This window comes from Hippopotamus amphibius, chromosome 10 (assembly GCF_030028045.1).
Source record: "Hippopotamus amphibius kiboko isolate mHipAmp2 chromosome 10, mHipAmp2.hap2, whole genome shotgun sequence".
NCBI lineage: Eukaryota > Metazoa > Chordata > Mammalia > Artiodactyla > Hippopotamidae > Hippopotamus > Hippopotamus amphibius.
Genome location: NC_080195.1, coordinates 61,798,856 through 61,822,870, shown reverse-complemented (window position 1 = coordinate 61,822,870; position 24,015 = coordinate 61,798,856). Strand labels below are relative to the sequence as shown.

At 40.3% G+C, this 24,015-nt stretch overlaps 1 protein-coding gene across 1 annotated transcript in view; it reads right to left on the bottom strand.

The window, feature by feature from the left end:
- MORC1 (MORC family CW-type zinc finger 1) overlaps nt 1-24,015 on the bottom strand; it is a 342,077-nt gene that overhangs the window by 167,029 nt on the left and 151,033 nt on the right. The window contains 3 exon segments of the mRNA XM_057697690.1: nt 3,264-3,298; nt 7,004-7,057; nt 12,640-12,806. Of these exon segments, the coding sequence (XP_057553673.1) occupies nt 3,264-3,298; nt 7,004-7,057; nt 12,640-12,644 (94 nt within the window). The 5' untranslated portion in view covers nt 12,645-12,806.

Genomic DNA, 24,015 nt, shown 5'->3' with positions numbered 1-24,015 from the left:
CTCCTGCAGCTTAATACCAATAAAGCAAATAAACCAATCCACAAGTGGGTGGAAGACCTAAATAGACACATGAAAAGATGCTCAACATCACTAATCATTAGAGAAATGCAAGTCAAAGCCACAATGAAGTATCACCTCACACCGGTCAGAATGGCCATCATCAAAAACTCTAGAAACAATAAATGTTGGAGAGGGTGTGGAGAAAAGGGAACTCTCTTGCACTGTTGGTGGGAATGTAAGTTGGTACAGCCACTATGGAAAACAGTTTGGAGGTTCCTTAAAATACTAAAAAATAGAACTACCATATGATCCAGTAATCTCACTACTGGGCATACACCCAGAGAAAACCATAATCCAAAAAGAAACATGTACCATAATGTTCACTGCAGCACTATTTACAATAGCCAGGACATGGAAGCAACCTAAATGCCCATCAACAGATGAATGGATAAAGAAGATGTGGCATATACATACAATGGAATATTACTCAGCTATAAAAAGGAATGAAATGGAGCTATATGTAATGAGGTGGATAGACCCAGAGACTGTCATACAGAGTGAAGTAAGCAGAAAGAGAAAAACAAATACCGTATGCTAACTCATATATATAGAATCTAAAAAATGGTACTGATGAACCCAGTGACAGGGCAAGAATAAGGATGCAGATGCAGAGAATGGACCGGAGGACACAGGGTTTGGGTGGCGGGGCGAAGGGGAAGCTGGGACGAAGTGAGAGAGTAACATAGACAAATATACACTACCAATCGTAAAATAGATAGCTAGTGGGAAGTTGCTGTATGACAAAAGCAGATCAACTCGTTGATGGGTGATGCCTTAGAGGGCTGGGACGGGGAGAGCAGGAGGGAGGGGATGTGGGGATGTATGTATAAATACAGCTGATTCACTTTGGTGTACCTCAAAAACTGGTACAAGAGTGTAAAGCAATTATGTTAATAAAGAGCTTAAAAAAAACATAGTTCAGTTTTTCACAAAACATATATAACCTAAATAAAGTGCCCCTTTCAACTTAAACTGCAAAGATTCTTTTTTTTTTTGTAGCAATACCAAGTGCTAGAGAAAGTGAGGTGAAGTGAATACTGCCATGTCTTGCACACACCCAAAAGAACATAACATGTGAATTCTAGTCACATTTGTCGTGCTTTGTCATTCCAGATAATTCTCAATGCTTCAATCCTTCATCAATAAAATCTGTGCTCTAAATGAAATTCAGCTTGAATCTTTTCTCCCTCCTCCACTGCTAGGACTGCTGCTTTTGTTCAAATCCTCATGAAACCTCGTGTAGGTCATTCCATGGCCCAGCTTCCCTGCTGTCCTTCTTACACACTTCTACAGACCATCTACAAACCATCCTGTACACTCTTGCTGGAGCATCTTTCTTTAAAAAGAAAAGAGCACCTTTCTAATTTGCCAAACGACATTGCTCAGAACTCTCTAATGGTCCATTGGCTACAGAAAGAAACCTTAGTATGGTATTCAAGGTGCTCATCCATTTGGCTCTAACACTTGGCTCTAGTCAACCTAGCGCAGTCATTGTCCCCTGAATGCTTTTTCTCAAATATACACACAGCTCACTCCCTCATGTCATTCAAGTCTTTGCTGGTGTATCACCTGCTTAGAGTAACTTTGCCTGATCACCCCATGAAAAATAGTACCTCCTTCCCATCACTCTCTGTTCTTTTAACTCGCTTTCCTTTTCCTTTTTAGCACTTATCATGGCCTGGTATGTTATTTGTTCATTTCTTTATTGTCTCTCTCCTCATTAGAACGTGCGTTCCATGAGAGCACAGATATAATCAAACACTTTGCTCATACTCTACCCCCAGCATCTAGAAAACCTGTGTGGCTCATTCATAATAGACACTCAACAAATTACTACTGAATAAGTGAATGAGTCTCTGAACTAGTCTCCCTCCATTCTTTTTCTCACAATAATTCCTCAGACAGGAATATTCTCTTCTTCCTACACTACTTGACAAAAATCACATTCATATTTCAAGCCCTGGCTCTTTAACAGGAGGCAGTCTTTCTCTGCGTCCCCACCAGGCTTTGAGTCTCTCCTAGGCAAGAGATGCTTATTCTCTCTTATATAATTAGATATGTATGGGAAGATCCCGTTTTCTCCACCACTGGCATTTCCCTCTATGTGGAATGGAGATCAATCAGCAGTGGTAAAGGGGCCCTTCTCTGTCCCTTGATCACTTCCCCTGATGCAGTGAGCTCACTCATCTGACTGATGATTTAGGGGAAAATAACCTAAGAAGGTTCCCTCCGAATCTCTCCTGTTCCGTGAGAGCACGCTGCCTGCAGAGAGCGTGACTCGACTAGGTGGGCGAGGGCTTGATGCTCTTCCCACACCAAGCTCCACACTCCAACCCAGCATGTATCAGTAATGAAGACCACCTCTGACTTCTCAAACTTCTCAGAAGCTGAGGAGTAGAAGGAAGAAGAGTATCACTTACTACGTTTCCTCAAAGCTCTCAAGATGTCCATGTCTCTCCTCCTTGTGAATGAGAAGCACTCGCCTAGCACAAGATCTTAAACACTTAGAAAACTGAATTGAACTGAGATGCTTTTTAAATACTGATACAGATTTACATTGTGAACCACATCCCCTGGCCTGTGACCAACAGCCAATATTTACAGGAGCACTGATAGAATCTGGGTTGGGGACCAGTTTGAACGCCACAGGCATTTCTCCAGGTACTGCTAACTACAGGACTGGATTACAAAACCTAACTACTTCTGCATCCTATTCTAATGAAATGAACTAGTAAGTGCAATAAATATCTGGTGACTGAAAATGAAGTCTGTAAAGAAAACATGCTTGGTTTGAATTTTACAGCCTTCAAACATTCACACTGCACGTTCACTTACGCACTTTAAAACTGTGATAAGTGGGGAATGACGTATACTTCATTATGAATAACCATTAAGTTAATATGCATTTTAAAATATAACTGTTTTCTCGTGGCAGACAAATTGACTGCTCCAAATCACTCTGATGCTTTCACAAAACCCTGGAAGAGCTAATTTTGTAAATGAGTCCTCTAACAAGTGAACAATTTCACTCAAGAAGTGTGCTGTTCTCAATCTGACCCCCCACAGGGGCACTGAACTCATGAAGCACTTAGGTTACATTAAAAATCCATAGATTGTGGTTTGATTTTCATGAAATAAAAGAAAATGAAGATAACTACAGGCTTTTCCATTAGAAGAAAAAAGAAGAAAGCAAATCTGCTCACCTGAAAACACATCAAGTCTTGCAGCCCCTGAATCTCTGAAAACAATAGAAAAATATTATTGCTTTAGTATGAAATTGTGTTTTTAAAAATTACACTAATCTGAATAGCTCATGTGACATATGATCTACTGTCAGATAGCAAACAATGGAGAAATCCATTTAAATTGCTTTAAAAACAAGTGCTAAAATGTTTCACCCTGCATTTGTAGACTAAGACCTATGACCACTCACATTTGAGAATGTTACAAAGCCTGGAACTCAGAAACTTAAAAGAAGACATGGAATTTAGTGGTAGTTACACAGGAAGCTCAAGAAAATGGATATGAACATTAAAAAAAAAAATTGGTTGGAGAATAATCCAGAAGTCATATGAAGATTTTCATGATATATTTTGTACAAAAAAGAATAAAAAAGAAAATTACTGAGTACTGTATACCATATAATCACATTTTTTAGAGAACATATATGATATACACATGCATATCTGTAAGGAAAGAAACCAAATGTTAACAGCGGTCTTCTCTAGGTCAGAGGCTGACAAACTATGGCCTATGGGTCCAATCTTGCCCACCAACTGTCTCTGTGAATACAGTTACGGGAACACAACCATGACTGTTTATTTACATATTGACATTTACATGTTCATTTACAGACCGCCCATAGCCTGCCTTCACACTACAATGGTAGGGTTGAGTAGTTTCAATAAAGAACACATGGCCTACAAAGGTAAAGATACTTAATATCTGGCCTTTTACAGAGAAGTATGCTGGACACCTCCCTCCAAATGATGAGGTTACTGGTGTCTTTTCTTTTTTTTCTTAGTTTTCTACAATTTACAGATATTATTTATGTGTTGTCTTAAATTACTTTTTAAAGTAAAAACTTTAAAAGAAAGGGAGAAAGAGCCCGAAGATCCTGGTTTCCACACGAAGGCAGTGAGGGAAAGGAGGAAGACAACAAGGTCTTAGCTGACGAGGAAGTGGGTATGCGGAGGGGAGGAGGCGTCTAGAAGGAAGCTCAGAATAATAACCAATGGGACCCTGATGGGGAAATCTGAGTGTCTTCCAAAACTTGCATCAGTCCCAACCCAAAACTCCCCCAGGTAAATCGGAGTAGGTACAATGCACTGTTCTGCAAAGTTGGCCCCTTCGCTCTTTCCTCTAGCCAACTGCTACTTCTAAGTGCCTCCTCCACAGAAATGCTGGAGTTACCACTGCCATTTCTTGAGCATTTTCCATGTGACAAATAAATCTTAAATCTTATCTTCTAATCCTTACCACAACCCCGTGACACATAGGTATCTTATCTCCATTATATAATGACATGTTATACAAAGTACCATGTATTCAGTAATTGCTCAATAAATGCCATTGTACTGAAAGTTATTTTCATAGAAACAGTTTCTTCATAGAGAAATTCCGTGGGATAAGACAAAGAACAGTCACTCACCTTCACAGCATGTTACAACATTTCATAATAAGCTTTGTATCTGAGCCCAGGTACTTTCTCTCTGAATACCCATTGTATCAGGAAAAGTCCCCTAACCATTTCTTCCTATCCCGTCACATTTTTTCCTCCTCTTTCCACAATATTCTTTTAATACCTTCCAGTTCTGATTTTGAAAACTACAGGAAATCATCAAAATCTTGAATACAATGATATAAAATAATGTCAGAGTAACACAGGTACTTTATGAAGACCTCCATAAGATCAGCTGAGCATCTTGAGTAAGTCTGGTAAATAGCTTCACTGGCTGTCAGTTACTAGCATCTAAGCAGTGGTGACAAACTCCAGCATCCCCTGAAGACAGAGGAGCTGAGGAGTTCAGATTGGCCATGGGGATGGCAAAGCTGAAGACACAGGCTAGTCCCAAGAGAGCATCTGCTACACACCTGATTTCACTGAGGAAGGTGGCTTCAAGGTTGTTACATCTAACCTTTAAAAAAAAAAAAATGTATGGGATCCAGATTCTTTTACATGGCACCTCATGTTTCTCACACTTCACAAAAAATTCCTTCTTTTCTTGTTATTCTTTATAGATACTGTGCAAACTTTCACTATGAGTCAAACAAACTGAGACAGGATGGACTTGGTTGGGGGGCTGCCACTTTACAAATGCTGCTCAAAGAATTGCTTGATTAGTCACGTTTCTCTCACTCCCCTGAGTCTGTGGTCAGTCTTTCTTTGCTGATCACCCTCTACTCCATAAACCGTTCCCACTGTTCTATTTCTTCTACATTCTGATTTTGCTTGCCCTCCTTCTTTGAAATGAACAACTTTGTTGAGTGAAACAACTTTATAGGAGAAAAGACGGCAAAATAGACAAATGTGTTCTTTCACAGTTACAGACATCAAGTTGCTGGAAATGGACATGTAGTAGGACAGAGGACTAATGGATGCAGAAGGAGCCTTGCTTCAGAGCTTTGAGCAGAAGCAAACAATAGAAAGCCTGCATTCCTGCAGAGACACTAACCATGAACATTCACGTGTAGTGGTCCCACCCCTGCTAGCTCCATCTAAGTTGAATTCATAGCTCTTCTGACCAAGCAATTTTTTTTTTCTCTTCTTCCCTCCCTTTCCAGATGACTGTGATTCCATTAGTTCTGCAGAGTTTCATATAAAGAGGAGCTAGGGACGTTTTACTTAGCATTGAGCATGGCTGTGCAGGAAGTTCTTGATGGCTGGTTAAATGACTGTACCCTGTGGTCACACTCAGTCACCTCCCAACTAAGGCCAAAAATGAGGGGAAAATGTAAAACATTGAAATATAGTCATCAATCAGTGCATAGTTAAGGAGCAAAGAGCTAAATGTTGTTGATCTTCTACTGTGTATCAGACTGTGTTCCAAGCTCTTCATTCTTCTTTACAACAGTGGGGTGAATTTAGATCACCCCACTGAGATCCCTTGTCTAACAACCACATACTACTTCCTGGATGGACTTTGCTTTCTGCAGAAAAGGTGACAAAATCTTCCGGTACATGCAAGTACAAATATAAAACAATCAATGCCATATTCAGTGAGCTGAAAAACTGACTCCGTCGCAAACCCCCACAAACCCACTATTGAGCAGGTCTTAAATTGTTAAAGAGGTTTCCTGAAACATCAATACCTTTGTCTGAGACAGTAAAAATGGGGCAAGGGAGTTCTGAGACCAGACAGCCCGAATCTGAATTCTAGCTCTGCCAAATATTAACGGTATCACCTGGAATAGGTCATCCAACCTCTCTATGAATCAATGTCTACATCTGTAGAATTGAAATAATGATTCCCAGCTCAAAGTGCTGTTGTAAAGAAGAATGAAGAGCTTAGGACACGGTCTGATACACAGTGGATCAACAACAGTTAGCTCTTTTCTCCTTAACTATGCAATTCACTTCAACGCAGATTTCAACAAATGCCCAAACCCAAACCTAAGTTCTCAATACACAGTATACATTGACACATAACTCAAAAAAATCCAAATGAATATCTGCCATTACACAGTTATTAACACAAAAACAGATGTCCAAATTACCTGCACTTCAAGTCTCATCATAAACACAGACTAAATAAAGATGAATAATTCTTCCTTTCAACTGTTCTTTTTGCTATAATACCTTGATTTTATAGGAAGTCAAGTCACAAAGCATTCCAGGTGGGGAAAATGACAACATATTTTCATCTCAATACAACTAGACTTTATTAATGTCATAAAGTTCCTTTGCCCCTTTGAATAACGTTTGTTTACACATAAGCCTTACCTTGCGTTGTCCAGCAATTCAGCCAGTGCTCCAAAAAGGAAGCTGTGAGTGGTGCTATGAAGAAACAGAGGGAAAACCAAAGTTAAACCAACTCCATAATCAATGTAAAAGGTTCAAGACACTTGCAGACAATGTCCTCCAGTTCTAGGCAGATAATCAATTAAGGAGTTATTCTAGACACAACTTTCTCAGCACGGTCAAGATTCCAAAGTACATGTACTCCATGACAAAGCCAGGGCTAAGAACACTATTGCCAAAATATCCTGTCTAGTCCTAATAAAACAAAGACTTAAAGGACTTGACTGTACTTAAAGAATATTTTGACATTTTAAAATTGCTTTATAAGCATTTATGCAAGTTTTTTTCAGAGAATGTTTCATTAAAACTGTATTACTTAAGGCCAAATTATTTCTGAAAAAACTTGATCAAAATCCAGGCTCACTGAAAGACAAGACTCCATCTGCAGACACAGGCACTGGGAGGGGACCCTGTTTGCGCCACTAACCTACACTTTTCTATGGAATATTTTCACCTTGGAAAAGCCTGCTCCTTAAGTAATCTCACAGATTACAAGTGGTCGCTCTCCCCTGTATCCCTCTTGCCAGGTCCTGGGCGATAGAACACATTAGACAGCCATCCTAATTTACACTTTGAAGGCTGAATGTTCCTCCTTGGGTGAAATCAAGCCACCTTCAGGGTCCCAAATTTGCTCTTCATTTCCTGATGCGGATATTTCAATCAGCAACCTTACAGCATTAAGGGAAGATTCAGTAGGCAATTTTCTTTTTATATTTAGTAAACAAGTAGCAGAAGCAAGAGAGACCCATTTATCAAAAACGTCAGCTCATTTGTACAGGAGGAAGGATAATCTGCAATGTCTCAGTGACTCCAAATACCTCAGGCCACAGGCTAAGGTGTTAGCTAAAAATTGATTTTTAAAAAATACATACATATGTCTACTTTTGGAATTTTAAACTATAAACACATGCTGATGAGGGGTCTCTTGACTCCAGTCAGCTTTCAAATTTGTCATTAAAATAAACCTACTAAATACAATTGTTGCAAAAAGGTGTCCTTCACTCAAAAGAAAGTAGTTAAAAATCTAAAACAGAGCAAAAGAAAAGGGTCAGTAATATGCTTTACAAAAGCGGCACTTCAAACCAGAAGCCTTTCTAAACAAGCCTTCAGAAAAGTAACTGCAATTATTCTGACCACCGGCCCCCCCCCCAAAAAAAAATGCCATATAAGCTTCTGTACTATTTCACTTGAGATTTTTACTGCCTACCTGCCATGTGCCAATGTGGACATACATGGTCTTTACACGTTGGGGGCTCAAATTAATGGAGGATATGAAAAATACACAAGTAACCAAACATATAAAGATGATAATACAGATTATGATTAGGTGCTACTAAGGAAGAGTGATGAAGAAGAGTAACTGGTGAGGAAGGGAGAGCCTCTCTTCATAGAACACATGACCTGAACCCTGAAAGATGACAATTCGGTCCCTTGCAGAACTAGAATGAAAACGCTTCAGCAAGAGCAGGAGGTGCAAAGACCTTGCAGCAGAAAAGAGCCAAGAAGGCCAGTCTGCGGTGGCTACGGTGAAACGGGAAAATGACACTGAGATGTGGGAGGGCCAGGTCGTGCAGAGCTTCCTACTCCATGGTTAGGAGCTCAGACCTGGTCCACATGCAACTGGAAACCACCGTCATGTTTTAAGAAGCATGACACATCTGGTTTAACTTTTTAAAAGCTCACTCTGGCAACTTTTAGGAAAACAGATCATAGGTGAGCAAGAAAAGGAAGCAGGAGAACCCAGTTTAGAGGCTATGTGAAACCCAGAGGGAAGCTGGCTGTAGAGATAGGGAGAAAGGGATGAATTTGAGACACAGAGATAGCATGAAAGGACTTGATGATGGAGTGGATGTAGGGGTGAAACAAAGGAGGAATAAAAAATCACTCCTGTTTTTACTGAGGCAAGTCTCAAATAAAAATGCTATCTCTGGGGAGCTGAGAATATGTCAATTTGTATCTGATTTTGTTGCTACTGCTTCATGCTGCTGTGGCTTTTGTTATCAAGTTACCAGACAACCCACTGATAACAGGGTGGTTTCAGGGAGGTAGTTTGAGGGAGGAGGCCGCTAGGGGAGCAATAGAGGCAGAAACCATGCAAAACTGAAGCTGAGGAAATTTTCTAAGATAAAATTCATAGTCTTTCCAGCACTCAGCTTATAATTTTTCTTCAGCTCGCTCAAAATTGCTATTTCTTCATTTGTCTTCTGTCTCAGTTAACTCTTGACTATTTGTACCATGCTTTCCAGCTTGAAATCATTCTCCATGATAACGACATAAAACTAAGTATCTGCTGAATATTGTCTGTTCGTTTTATTCTGCTGTCTGTAAGAATTATACTGTTTTTCCCAAGCAGCAAGGCCAGGTTTCTGTACATTTCCATGTGGTTTCAAACCTGCTGCATCCTTTCTATCAATCGGTACTTTTAGTAAGTACAAATTACTAAAAGGTTCCAAAACGTCAACATACCACTGTGAATTACACAGCAGTCACTGCCATGCTTTGGTGCGTAGGAAATAACAGATGCACGAGAAAACCACTGTCATCTGCCTCTGCAATCTGAATATTTGATACAACACCTAAAGAGGAGCCAAAAGGGATAGTGGCCTGACAGAGAAGAAACAGTGCCCTAGCAATAACTAAAATGTGAGACTCCTATCCTCATAGAGCTTACATTTTCAGAAAGACTCAGGATGCAACAGAGGCTGGAATCAATAAATACCAATTACTCTCTGGAGGGCAACTTTAATCTTTAAAATGTCAATGTGTTGGGTAGAGAAATCACTAGAGATAGGCCAGGTTGGTAGAATGAGGCGTCCGCTGACCTACAATTAAATAGCAATCGTTTTGTTAAATGATAAATGTGGGGCCTTCCTACCACCTGGTGTTCATTGAAGAGTACCAAAGTGGTTCAGCCTGGCCAAGAATATACATCTTTATTAGTTTCTGGTTGTTTTTTAAAAAAGCATATACATTTAAAATAAATAAGTAAATAATTCCATAAATCAATGATATCAAGTTATTATTATTATTTTTAAGAGCTACTTCGCTAGGAGATGGACAAAAGTCTCTTCCCTCACGTGGAAACCCTCCCCCGTTCCAGCTACGCCAGGGCACTCACGAATTGGCGTGGATGAAATCCAGATGCAGATGGGCCCTCCGCAGAGCAGCATACTTGTCGCCCATGGCCTGGCACGCGACCCGCGCGCGCCCCTCGGGGACCCCGACGCCGAGCCCAGCAGCCTCCCACGCAGCTCCACGCCCGCGCCCACGCCCACGCCCACGCCCGCGCGCGGACACGTGATGCGGCGAGCACGCGCTCCCCCTGGTGGCCAGAGCGCGAAGCTCACCCTGCGCTGTGGGCCCGGGTGTCCAGCAAATTAAGTATGTTGCTGACCTTGGCTCCACTTGGTGATAGATAATAAGGCGTCTGAGCTAGTCTCCTCTTCCCGAATTGAGGTCTGGGTAACCTTACTAAACCCTCGTTTCTGTCATTCCCCAACTGGAAAATGGAGCCCAAGGCTGGGGCTAGAATTCGATCAGAAGTGATCTCACACACACGTAACACACATAAACACACACAGAAGGGGAAGAATCTGGGTGGTGAGGCCGGTAAGGCAGCAGGGGACGGAAGGGAGAGAAAATGGGTGGCTTCCCTCTTGCGGCTGTTACACAGCAGAGGTAAAGGCGCTTTGTGGTTTCACCTCAGCACGTACCTGTGTCGCTTGGGTTGATTACGTTTGCTCCATTTGAAGGAAAGGAGAAAAGCGATCAGCCAGAGAGAGAAAGGAAGGAAAAACTAAAGGCAATCAGATGAGAATGTGCAGGCTTGTGTTCCATGAGAAACCTTTTCACCTGTCAACTGACCTTCAACTATTTGATGTGCTGGCCCCGCTCAAAGAATAGACATTCCATATTGTTCCAGAAGACAGAATTGGGCAAGTGGAAGGTGGAAAGAGGGGGATTGGGGACAACTATAAGGAAGGGCTGTGTGTGCCAGCTGTCCAAAAGGGGATACACAGCACTGAGTCACCAAAACCCAACCTGAAACAAGATTTGTCAAGGATGCGTTATGGAAAGGTGCTGCCTGGGATGAGAAATTAGTAGACCTCGTTGACCTCTGAGTGTTCAAACTCATTCATTCTAGAGCAATGTGGCTTGCAAATAAGGTAGTTCCATAGTACGCAGCAGATCTTTATATGAGAGTTTTAAAATCAGAAACAAGCATCTATGGAATAAAGAAGCTGAACTAGATGTGTTTGTGATTTCCAGGCATTTACACAAGCAATGAGGCTCACAAAAAAGAAACACAATGTCAGTTTTGGGGTACTCATTCTACTTTCAAAGAAAGAAGTTTATCAGTTACTACATTTATAGGACTCAACAGAGGAAAAGAGAATTTGAATGGCAACCCAAGGGCACATGGTGCTCTACTTTAATTTGAAAACTGGAAGTAAATACAAACATTTCAAGTAATTTTCCTGATTGCATTTTTGTTTTAACAGTGACTATGATGGTGTTTTGATAGCAAAATTCTCTTTACTAAGCAACGTGAGCTATCTTTCCAATTTTTCCTTTCATAGAACTTCAATGAAAATATGATATTTTATTTTCATTTTATGGGTAAGAAAAGCTTGATGAGCCTCTTCTGGATTTATTTTACTACCGCAATTTCCAGCTGCTACCTCAAAGCAATTTACTATTGGGAGGGCACCAGAGCCACTAGCCTGTAATTAGTAAAGGGCTGTAATACCTAATTTCTACTAGAGGGAAGGGTGTGATTATCACAGAAGCACTCCGTCTAACAATCTGAGCAGAGCCCTCCTACAGTAAGTGGGCAGTCCCAAAGCACTAGACATTTCTGGTTGGCCTGGATGACAGGCACGCAGGGGGATCTATTAGATGGTGCTAAAAAAGAGCCCTGAGATCATTGTACACAATCCACCAAAAGCCTTTTTCTCCCATTTCAACTCGGCTTTGCCACTCTGCTGTCATAAAGGCAATTCTTGTTTCTCTTTAAGGTATACTTCTGGGATTGCCTGTCTCAGCCACCTCCCTCAGCCCTGCCTCAAGATTCATTTCAACATTATTTCATGATTAAAAAAAAGTACTAGGGGAACAGCAGGGAAGAGAAATTTAAAATGAGAACATCATCTGCTCTTCTTATGGTTGATCCTGACATTAAGAACAGTCAGTTTGGGATGAGACTCTTCAGCCCTTCCTAACTAAGCATTTCAGCTTTGCAACATTCAGGTAGTCGTCACAAACAATAGCTCAAATCTTTCAAATTCCACTTTCCTCCATCACTTGAATAACTTTGTATGAACCAACATTTCATTACTCTACACAAACATTTAAATTCAAAACAAAGTTTATAAACATAAAAAATGGACACGTACCTTCCAACCATGCACAGTGGTATGCCATCTCCTAAGAACTGTATGAAATATCCTTGGCATGTGATAATAAACACAGCAAACAAATGCTATTAAGGTGATAATGTTGAAAGAGGCCAGTGACCCTCAATTGATAATAATGAAATGTCTCTGAAAGCAACTTACACCATTATTGTTCATTTTCTTGCTTTTCTGTGAACTTGGTCAGTGTGTTTTCATCTCTTCCAATCTACTCCATGTTAGACAGTGGTGGGTTTTCATTATAGAAATTCTGTTACCCTTACAATCGACCGTCTTTATATTCCAAATATTCAGCACTGTGATCAGCACCCCTGGAGACAGAGGAAAACATGAGGTCCAAAGCTTGCCCAAAGAATAATGATGGTATTAAACAAGTTAGAAAATATGGTAATCACTCTGCATTGGCTAACCCACTAGCCGTTTTTCCCAACTTTCCTCTTTCTACTGTCAAAGCTGAAAACTTGCTTTTCTCAACTCCCCTGCAGCAAGAGGTGGCCACCTGACTCCGTCCTCATGAGTAAGATAAAAGTACAAGTATGTCGAGCGGTTTCTAGAAAACCACTAGATGAAAGGCTCAGGCAGGGCTGGTTCTATCTCCCTTCTTTCTTTTTTCTGCCTTAAATACAAGTGCAACACCAGGATTTTGAGGTGTTATTTACATCCATGAGTGAAAGGTCAAGAGAATTGCATGAAGCAGTCCCAAACATTCTTGAATTACTAAACCAAAGCCAGAAGTCACTCATCTGCAGATTTTTCATTATGAAACAAAATGTAATCTTTATTAGGGTTAAATAATCATAATTGGATTTTCTTTCAGTTGTAGCCAAACTATTCCTAACCAATAGAAATAGAGACAAAGCATAATGCCAGAAAACATCAGAAGCATATTTTCTTTCCATCATTGGGAATCAGCAGATTATTTGTTATAAACTATGATTCATACACCTTTTCTTGCCAGAAGTGGTAAATGTCAGTTGAGAGGAAGACACTTGCAGGAACCATTAGAACAAAGAGGAAGGGGCAAGACGTGTGTGTATACAGAATACCGTAACCAGAGTTGTTAGACTGAAGCACAGGAGGAGACAGTGTTGGCCAGATAAGGAAGGAGAGCATTAAAGAGAACTTGGAGTGTTGGGGTGAAATTTATGTTTAGAGTGATGTATAATTTGGAGCCATTATTGGCTCACACAGGAATCAGTCATTTATTTGGTGAGAGCCAGCTCCATGGTAGGTTCTGTGAATATAAAAATTAAAAATATCTTGTTTCTGCCTTCAAGGGGTTACAGTTTGAGGCAGAGTGTATCAGGTTTCAATGTAGGACACAGAAACGATTCCACGTACATCAGACACCAAGTAATCAGATGCAAGGGCTGGTGTCAGAGGCCCAGTACTGACAGCCGAATTCAGCTGCACACCATGAAGCTTCAGAACAGAGGGCGGCAGTCCCCCAGTGCCGCTGCTACCACTGCCTCCAGCTGCCCGTGAGGATGGTTTCCATGTACAGGAATACTGAGGCTGGGCACTGACTCTGCGCACTCACATCCCCTGTCCTGCACAGCAGCAGCAAAACAAAACAATATTTTTTACATCCAGAATCTAAGAATAGTTTCTAGTTTTTCAGTCTCTCTAACTGGAGGGATTGGAGAGAAGGTGCATGGAGACTGGGGCAGGGGGGTTAAATGTACAGTTTCTACCACATTGATGGGCTTTTAAAGCCTCTATTAGTGCATTAAGGTGTTACAGGACCTTTGAGAGAGGTTTGGGCTCCAAGAAGGGAGGTGGATTAGGAAAGATTTCAAAGAAGCGATGGCACTTGAACAGTGCCTTGAAAGATAATCCTACACTTGTTGGGTGAACAGAATCAGCATTGGCATTTTAGATGGAGTGCTCAGTTGAAAAAAGGAAAAATGTGAAGCTACACAAACATTCAGTAAGGAGCTCACTGTGTCTGGCGTGTGGGGTGCAAAGTGGGGCAGGAGAGGAGGGGCGCAAGCCTCAAGAGGACTGGGAAGGAAGTGGGAGTCAGATCATGGTGGGCCCTGAATGCTGTACTGAGGAATTTGGAATGGGTCCTGTGGGGTGAGAAACCAGAGTCAGGCCTTCAGCAGTGGAGCATTGTGAGTGAATCTGTGCTTCGTAAGGCTTGCTTTGGATGCGTGTGAGTACTAGGTTGGAGGAGTTCAAGCCCAGAAGCAGGAAGGCCAGTTAGCAGAGTGTTGCAGTAAAAAGTGGGGAATAGCCTCCTGAGCTGGGGAGAATTTGACGTTATGTGGGGAGGAGATGAACTGGATGCCCTGATAGCTTAGGTAGCTATAAAGGTCACCTCTGAAAGACTTGAAATAAAGTAGAGAGGAAACCAGGGGAGGACTGAAGAGAAACGATGAATATGAAATGTCTATGTTAGGAAAACCTGGGAGTGGGCTTTTCTAAATGGGACCACAAGATACTACTAAATGCAAGGAGAAAATATAAGCTTCGTTGCCTTAACTTAGTTCTTCAGGGGTCTGAGGAAGCAGGAAAGAAAGAAAGGGCAAAAGTTACTCCATGGTTTTAAGCCTGAAGTCCTGGAGAGATGGCCTTGCTGTTGACAGTATTGGGTAAGGCACACAAAATTACCAGTTTGAAAGGTAGAAAAGAATGAGTTCATTTTTGTCATGTTAAGATTTCACATTAAACAGCACATTCAAGTAGAGAACTGTCTTGCACTTTAAATATGTGGTTTTCCTGTCTTAAGTGGAGTTAGCTAACAACAGGTTGTCATTTTTCAATAAAATATAATTTTGTGGTATGGAAAATATTAGTGAAGTTATTGAGCCTGTGTGCCTCTGAAGTCAGAGGCTGAGAAGCTCATGGGAATGGCAGAAGCTGGTTAGAGATACCAGGAAGAAAAGAGACACACTTAGGTAAATGTATGAGGAAATGTGAATTTTGTGCCTATGAGTTAATATTTGTCAAGACTGATCAAAAAAAGTCTGCAAATAAACTTTTTGTACTGAACCCCTATTTAAATACGAATGTCTACTTTCTGAATTGAGGCTGTATATCAACTCAGTAGGCTACCAAGAATTACACACTAGCCTCACTGTGAAAAGACAAGACAGCGTTTTTTTATAATTGTATTTCTTGGGAATTGTCCATAAAAAATGAAGGGGAGATAAGGTGTCCAGGTCCCTCTGAAACTTGTTCCATCTTCTTTCAACAAAACTCTTTTTGTCTACAAAACAGAAATAGAGTCACAGATGTAGAAAACCAACTTATGGTTACCAGGGGCTAAGAGGGGAAGGGATAAATTGGGAGATTTGGGATGACATATACACACTACTATATATAAAACAGATAACTAATAGGGACCTACTATATATCACAGGGAACTCTACTCAGTACTCTGTAATGGCCTATATGAAAAATAATCTAAAAAAGAGTGGATATATGTATATGTATAATTAATTGACTTTGCTGCACAGCTGACACTAACAACATTGTAAATCAACTATGCTCCAATAAAGATTAAAAAGAAATAAAAAAATGATTGCAAATAGCCAAATTTAGTGCATTATTAGAATGCAAAGTGATGAAACAACACACATTGATCTTTGGGGCACTCTGTAACAGAAGTCTTTTTAAAAGTTCAAAGGTGGAAAAAAACCTCACACATGTAAGTAAGACTTGTACCCTGACCTTTGAGCACAGCACTTACAGGCATGCAATGAATCACTGGCAATTCAAAGGGAGAGGTAAGCACATTCTTGCTGCTGTGGCAAAAAGTACCACCTCTTAAAATTTCTTATCGAACTCAAATTGCAGACCTTTGAAATGAAACAAATTGTCCTGTGTGTTCTCCAATGGATAATTTTTGGTCTGGGAAACTTTCTTACCCAGAATTATATTATCTCCTCCTCATACCATACCCCAGTAACATCCAGAAAATGCCTGGTATATTTCAGAAATGTAAATAAACTTCCATTTTTAATATAAAATTTGCTGACTATTTTTACTACTATCGTATGCCTCCCATATCAAATTGCCAGACTTCTGTTATTGGAGGTAAGCTCAAAGAATGCTGTAATAAAAAAAAAAAAGTTTTTAGAGCAGGGACAAATTTTGTCTACAATAAAAGCTGCACAACAGTTTTAGAGCCATTTTTGGTTTTATTTATTTTACTGTTGAACTTCAATTACCTTTGTTCTACCGTAAATATAACAACAAAATAGTGCAAAAAATTCAACATGTAAAAGAAATGAGCCTGTGATGTGACATCATCCGCCTAACACTCCACCATCTTGTTATTTGTAGCCTGAAATTTCCTCAGCAAGGTGTGAAGCCTTTCATTTCACAGCTACTGCTGGGGGAAATGAGAGGGTGTGGTGGAGAGGAATTACTGAATGCGGGCTGAATGTGGAAGTAGCTAGTTTCAAGGTTCCCAGGTGAAACACTGAGGCCATACTGCTCTTCTGGCTCGGAGGTATTTTGTGGATGTCCTTATCTTGGATGGGACTGGAGCACTGTCCAGAAGAGGCAACCTGCTCTTAGACCTTATCCCGGTTATGTGGTTAATGACAGAGCATCTTCCTGGGTGTGGTGACTGATAACACATAATGCTATTGGAAAACATCTAATCAGCAAAAATTATCACAGGCTTTGATATGAAGTGTGCACATGGGGACTGAGAGTCCACCACATCTCTCAAGTTTTCAAATTCCACACCTTTTCACCCCAAATCATTCGGTTTGGGAGTGGCACAGGGAGGTTGGGGGTGGGAAGTGAGTCATTGGTTTAGAGCCTGAATCCTATTCACAGTGGCTTCCTGACTTTGTATCAGTTTCTGTAACATGCTTCTCTCCATCACTCTTTCTTTTGGGCTGGGGCGGGGGGCGCTATTTTTTTCTCTTTAATTTTCTCACTTGTTCCTCCCCATTCCTAGAAGAAGCACTCTCTACCCTCTGATCACTAGCCACCAAATTGGTCAATTGGGCTGTTTTCTCTATTCAGAACGTCACTTTCTGCCAAAGCGAATCACCCCATCATTTAAGGGATCCCCATCACTAGGTAGTCTCTCACCAATGAAAAAGTCATATTTGCAGTGGATAGCACCACTCTGAAAGTGGTATTTCCTTTTTTCCTGTATCTAACTCTTACAGATAAAAACCCCTATAATACCACAGTAATTGCTACTGTCAGCTTTCCTCTGGCAGGATCTTCCCACCAGAGAAGCAGGCCATCATATGCTGAGGAGGGCAAGGGACTGGGCTTGTTAGACTTGGCTGGATTTATTCCATATTACCTCACGTTATTTTATAACTTTGGGATTCGCAAGTTTCTTCGAGACGGCTGGGTGCATGATAGAATAGTATATAGTTGGTCATTTACCCAACCCCTCTTCTGTTTTTCATTTTCCCCTAGAGCACAAACATACCCCAATCTCTGTCATGCTCTTGTCTGTATAACCATATCTCAATCAGACCATAAAATATCTTTGTTTAATTATCTTAGACTGAGTCCTAATGCTTATTTTTTCTGTGTTTGCCGTCTCTTCCTTTTTCTCATCCTCAGGGGTTTCAGGACTACCCCTCCATTCTTATCTGACCTAAAGGGGACTGGGGCATTGAAAGAGGCTGAGATTCTGTAGCCATTATACCTCTATTAAGAGTTAAACCTCTGTTCCTTACAGTAACCCTCCGTATGGGGATAATGACAATTTCAAGAGCCTTGGAACCTGCACTAAATTTGATTTTCTGGTTCCAAAGAATAATATTCTCAGGATTGCTTGAGAACTATATTACAGTGGATAACAAAAAATGACCATAATAATGCACTTAATGCCTACTATATGACCAGGAATAAACCAAATAACCTGGTTTTAGGGCTCATGAGAAATTTGTGAATTCTATATGAAGAACCTCCTAAAAATGAAACCAGTGCTGCCATGGTACAAAGGCCTCTTTCCAAGCTCCCCAATTCACTCTTGCCCATTTATACCTGTCCTGATATAGTGTGCTTCCGTGGAAAAGAAATGCATCCATCAACCTGGCGGTCAACCTCCGTGGGAAAGGGAGCTAAAGTTTCACATTAGCCCCCACATGTTGACCCAGAGAGATAAATCACTCAAAAATTTTTAAGTTCCTAGGGTGGAAACTGAATCAGGAAAGACAGAGAGGGAGACTTGTGGGAGAGCATTTCTTATCTTTCTCAAATCTCTCTTCTACTGAAGAGAGGAAAACAATTTCACCATGGAAAATATCATCAGCTGACAGAGCCTCATTGGGGACTCTTCCTCCATCTACTATTTTTGGTCAACTTTCCAAATACTCCTATTCCTTATGGACAAACAAGAGCTGGGAGAAGCGAAACTACACGTTTGAAGGTTTTGCACTTTGCTAACCTGTTATGGAGTGAATTGTATTCCCCCTCCCCCAAATTTATATGCATTCATATGTTGAATCCCTAACCCCCAGTATCTAAGAATGTGACTGTATTTGGAGGTAGGGCCTTTGAAGCGGTGATTAAGTTAAAATGAGAACGTTAGGGTATGCTCTAATTCAGCCTGACCGGTGTCCTTGTAAGAAGAGGAGATTAGGACAGAGACACCAGGGATGTGTGTGTGTACAAAGGGAAAGCCGGGTGAAGAAGCAGCAAGAGGGAGGCCAAAGAAGATCCAAAAGGAGGGGGCTCAGAGGAAACCAAATCTGATGACACCTTGATCTTGGATGTACAGCCTCCAGAACAATAAAATAAATTCCCGTTGCTTATGCCACCCATTCTGTGGTATTCACTATGGCAGCTCTAGCAAAGTAATACCCCCCACCCAACAACAATTAGTGGGAAGCAATTTCTGCCACTGTTATCCAGCCACTGTGCCAACTGATGTCCTCCTTTTAACCTCTTGCCTCTTCCAACCCAGGACTCAAGAGTCCCTGTTTATGCTCCCCAATCCCTCTCCCCACCCATGGCATTTCACCTTCAAATGCCCTCATCCATAACCTTCTCCTGTATCTTAACTCCCCCATCTTTTCCTCAAAGAACAAGGCATTTCAAGAAAAAATTTAAATCCTTTAAAGCTATTCCTTTCCCTGGAGGATCCAGCTGTTGTTTTTATACACTAGACTGAAGCACATGCACTTACATTTTGATCCTAAGTCACACTGGTGAGGGCTCAATTACAGACTGCAGCAGAAAAAAAGCATTATAAAATGATAGAACAGTCTTTACTTCAAATCTACACTAGATTATCAAGTTTATCTCCTGAGATTACCAGAACCATGGGAACAGATTGCTTCCCTATGGAACTAATACTAATGCCCACAGAGCCACCTGCAGAGAAAAATCTGGCCCCATTCACTACTGCAGTGATTCTCCAGAAATGCCTTCTTTGCTTTGAGTCTAGTGGAGCATGGAAGACTTAGCAAATGACAGACTGTGTTTTGATATGGAGCCAATTGGGGAAGGTCCCTTGACAGTTCTGTGCTCTGTAAACTAGCTAGCACATTGCTGATGCTCGATAAATGTCACATATTATCAACTATCAATTATTCAGTGTATAATGAGGAAAATGCCTTGGCATGCATTACCTCAAAGCTTAATCAAGTTGTGTGATTCTGACATCATATCATAAAACAGATTGGCATTTTTACTTAAACTGCTAGACTATATACACCTGTATTAATGACACATCTTGACTCCAATTTGTTTATAGTGACGACCAGTAGAAATCACTGAAATTAACATGGAGAATTGCTTAAGGATGTGAGTACAATATTCCCAAGTGTTACTGTGATAGCCTCGAATGACGGCTGACCAATGTACTGTGTCCATTCGAGCACCTTGACATATACCCATGGTCTTTCCTTTCCTGGGATTTTCTTCCTCCCTCAACTGGATTTGTCCTCATGAAAAAAATCCTACTGGCCTCACTGGGAAACTTTCGCTGAAATGATCTTCTCCCACACAAGGAACAACTGTTTGTTATATCTTTGCAATGCTAGTACCTGGAACAATGTATGTGGAATATGTTCAAAACAGATGGATACTGAAAAGCACCTCGGTCATAGAAGTGCCCAGTAAATAGCTGAGTGAAGGAAACCTGAAGGATAAATCTGTAAATTCCCCATTGTCTGTCTTTATACTGCTCTGTAGTGGGTGTCCAGATTAGCAAATAAATGGGAAAGGGGGAAGAGACGGAACCCCCTGCACAATAGGTATAGCCTAGATCTTAAGACGACAATGACCCCAGATAATGGGGAACTCTGCCCTCCTCCCCAAACCACGAAGGATCAGTTCAGTCTTTCAAAGATCCTGAAAAACTTACATCTAGTAAAAGAGAAGTCTAATAGGCAAGTCCTTAAACGTTACCAAACCACTTTAAACCTAAGGCATCTTAAACTGTAGGCATCTTAAAATCTGTAGCAGTCACACTGAAAATGAATACAAAAGCAGAATACTTTTCTCCAACATTTTAGCTAATTTCTCCAAATGAATCTAGCTCCTACTATTAATATATGGGGGGAGAGGGGTGCATGCCCCTGTCCTGACAACAGCATTGAAAAGTCAATAGTTACAATAGGAAGAGGGAATATAGCGTCCTTAAGTGAAGGGGAAAGGTTAAAGAAAGACTATACCTTCTATTTGCCTTCAGCAGGGCTTCATTTTATTCACAAATTGAGAGACAAAAGAGAAAAAAAAAAAAAAAAAAAGCTCCAGCTTCCAAGGCAAAACAATATTCTACATAGCAATTCAAAAATAGTTTCTGCATTCTACCAACTGAGTCTGAATCTGACATCTTGTGCCTCACTAAACAGCTACTTTCTGCCTGTAGGACAGACTATAGAAACTCTCATTCATTCTTGGGATATAGTTGCTGTGTTATTCTCTGCCTAAATGTAAAGCAAAACCATGAATGTAATGGGCTACTCCCTCAGTCCTAGGAGGGAAATGGTACCTCTAACAGGTTTGACCTGATAATAATGACATGTTATTATTATGACATACACTCTAACTTAGAATACAAACTATATCAAACCCATTTGCAGTCAAATCAGTTTAAAACTGACTCGTTTACCAGGCGCTATGGTAAAATTTTGTCCTCAGGTAGTAACTCTTCTCAAGAATCTCAAATAACTTCACAAAACTAAGTGTTATCACCTGCTTATTTTCAATAGGCTGAATGCTGTTGAAAGCTCAGTACGATGTTTATAAGGGATAGTATCCTCTCCTTCAGCACGTTGACTAACCCTCTGCCTTTCTTGATGCTGCTGCTGTCACTGAGTCATGCTAGGCTGCACCATGTCCTCCATCACTCCTTATCAGAATTTTATAAATGAGCATTGCATTCTCCAAAGCTCTGCAGTTTGCTGGGTCTGACTGCACTGGCAGCATGACAGAGCAGAAACTAAATCCAGCTTGCTCCTTGGTAGAATAAAATTTTCTTTCTTTTCTTTTTTCTCGTTTAAAAAATATATATATATTATTAGATCCGATCTCACACATTTTTTTTCCTAGCATTTATATTTCACTGATATGGAAGAGACCATGGGAAGTTACCAAAGTCTATCAGACCTTATTAAAGTAATATTTCTAAATTAAAGCATCAAAGTTGTAAACAGACTCCATTGATGAGTTTCATTAATTCATGCCACTTGATCTTTCTATTTTTCAAATATAGATATTCCTATTTCATTTCAAAGAGCATTTCTATGTCTTTATAATTAAGACTGCCAGTTTTTATGGACCCTACATTTTTCTTTCATAGATCATAAGAAGAGACAAGCTATAGGGAACACCGCTTAAAACCCAAAGCTTAAGGGAGGGAATACAGGGATATGTGTATAAAAACAGATGACTGAACTTGGTGTACCCCCAAAAAAATAATAAATAAAAATAAATAAATAAATTAAAAAAAAGAAAAAAAAAAAAGAATCATTAGTGAAAAAGTGAAAGTCAAGCCAAAAAAAAAAAAAAAAAAAAAAACCCAAAGCTTAACACAAACACAAAACTGCTACCATTATAGTTGTTTTTTGTGTGTGGTTTTTTTTTTTATCTGTTTGTTTTTTTTGCTGCCAGTAAGATAAGACTGTATATTGACAGCAGGAAAATACTGACTCAGTTTAATGCACTTCAATTTACTTTGAATCGGTTGATTCAATTAAGCTCAATCATGTTTATTGAGGGCTACCATATGAGGCTATAGCATGAAAGGTCCTGTGCGAGGCACTGAAGGCATCCAAACAGGAGTAAGATGCAGCACCAGCCTTCAGGAAGCATGTAACCTACTCAGGAACATTGAAATGTACATATATAACCATAATACAGGGCAGTGTGGCCTACTTCCTAAAGATACGCAGATGTAAGAAAGAGCAGCTAAATCTGATTTAGGGGATCAGAGATGGCTTCATTCACCAGGAAGGACAAGATTTTCTGGCCCGTAAGGATCAAATACCTTTACTTCCCCTGTGAACCTGAGTTGCTGAGGCCGCCTTCACTTGGGCCAAACTGGGGTCACATTCACCTAATTTGTTTCATTTCCCTGGCTTTTGCCTCTAAGCACAAGTAGCACTCTACTTCTGGTTCAAAGTTTCACCCTGTAATTTCTGGACACTCCTTCAAAAGTTATTAAACATCTCTGAACGTCAGTTTACACATCTGTAAAATGATCATAATACATTCACCATAAAATCGTCATGAGGATTAAATGAGACTATATATATAATTCATGGAAGAACTACTATTATTTTATACTCGCATTATCCATCTCAGCCAAAGTAACTAATGACCCATTTTGTGCAAGAAGTAAAATAAAAGAGGATGCAACCCTGCTCCCATCCCTCCTCCAGACAAGGCTCATTTTAGGTTCCAAAACTGAAGAATGATGGAAGAGGGGAAGAGAGAAAGATTAATTTCTCCTTTGGTTCTGTAAATCTTAAACAACAAGAAAGTACTTTTCACTCTGTTTTCTTGAGATTCTTCTAGTCTATCACACAGCTGCATTTGTATATTGTTCCATTAAGTAATAAACAAGGGGGCTTACAGCAACGTGGCAGGAGCTGTTGCACCAACAAAATATTTTCTAGATGGGCTCATGGGATAGGCTGCCAAGACTTTGCTGTGCTTATTTCCAGGTACCTGTCTTCCCAAGCTTTCCATCAGTAATTGGAAGCACAGCTCCAGCTAGGTAGATCCAGGTTTCTAAACACTACGATCCAAACATAAACATCAGGAAGGTTTTCTCCTACCACTTTTCTATCCCTACACCTACTTGTTACCAATTGCATAATCTTGATGAGATTGGCTAACAGATGCATAGTTTTTGGTTAAGAACAAACTGTATGATGATGCATTTATTCATTTAACTGTTAATCATGCCACCTAAACAGGGAATTGTTTGAAAAAATCAAAATGAAAAACAGTGTTCTGATTTTAATCATTATATACTTTTGTTGGAAACAAATTTTACCATGCAGCTAAACATTCCTTTGTCTTTAATTAAACTTTTTAGTTTTAGATCTGCAGAAGCATTCGCACTTGTAAGAA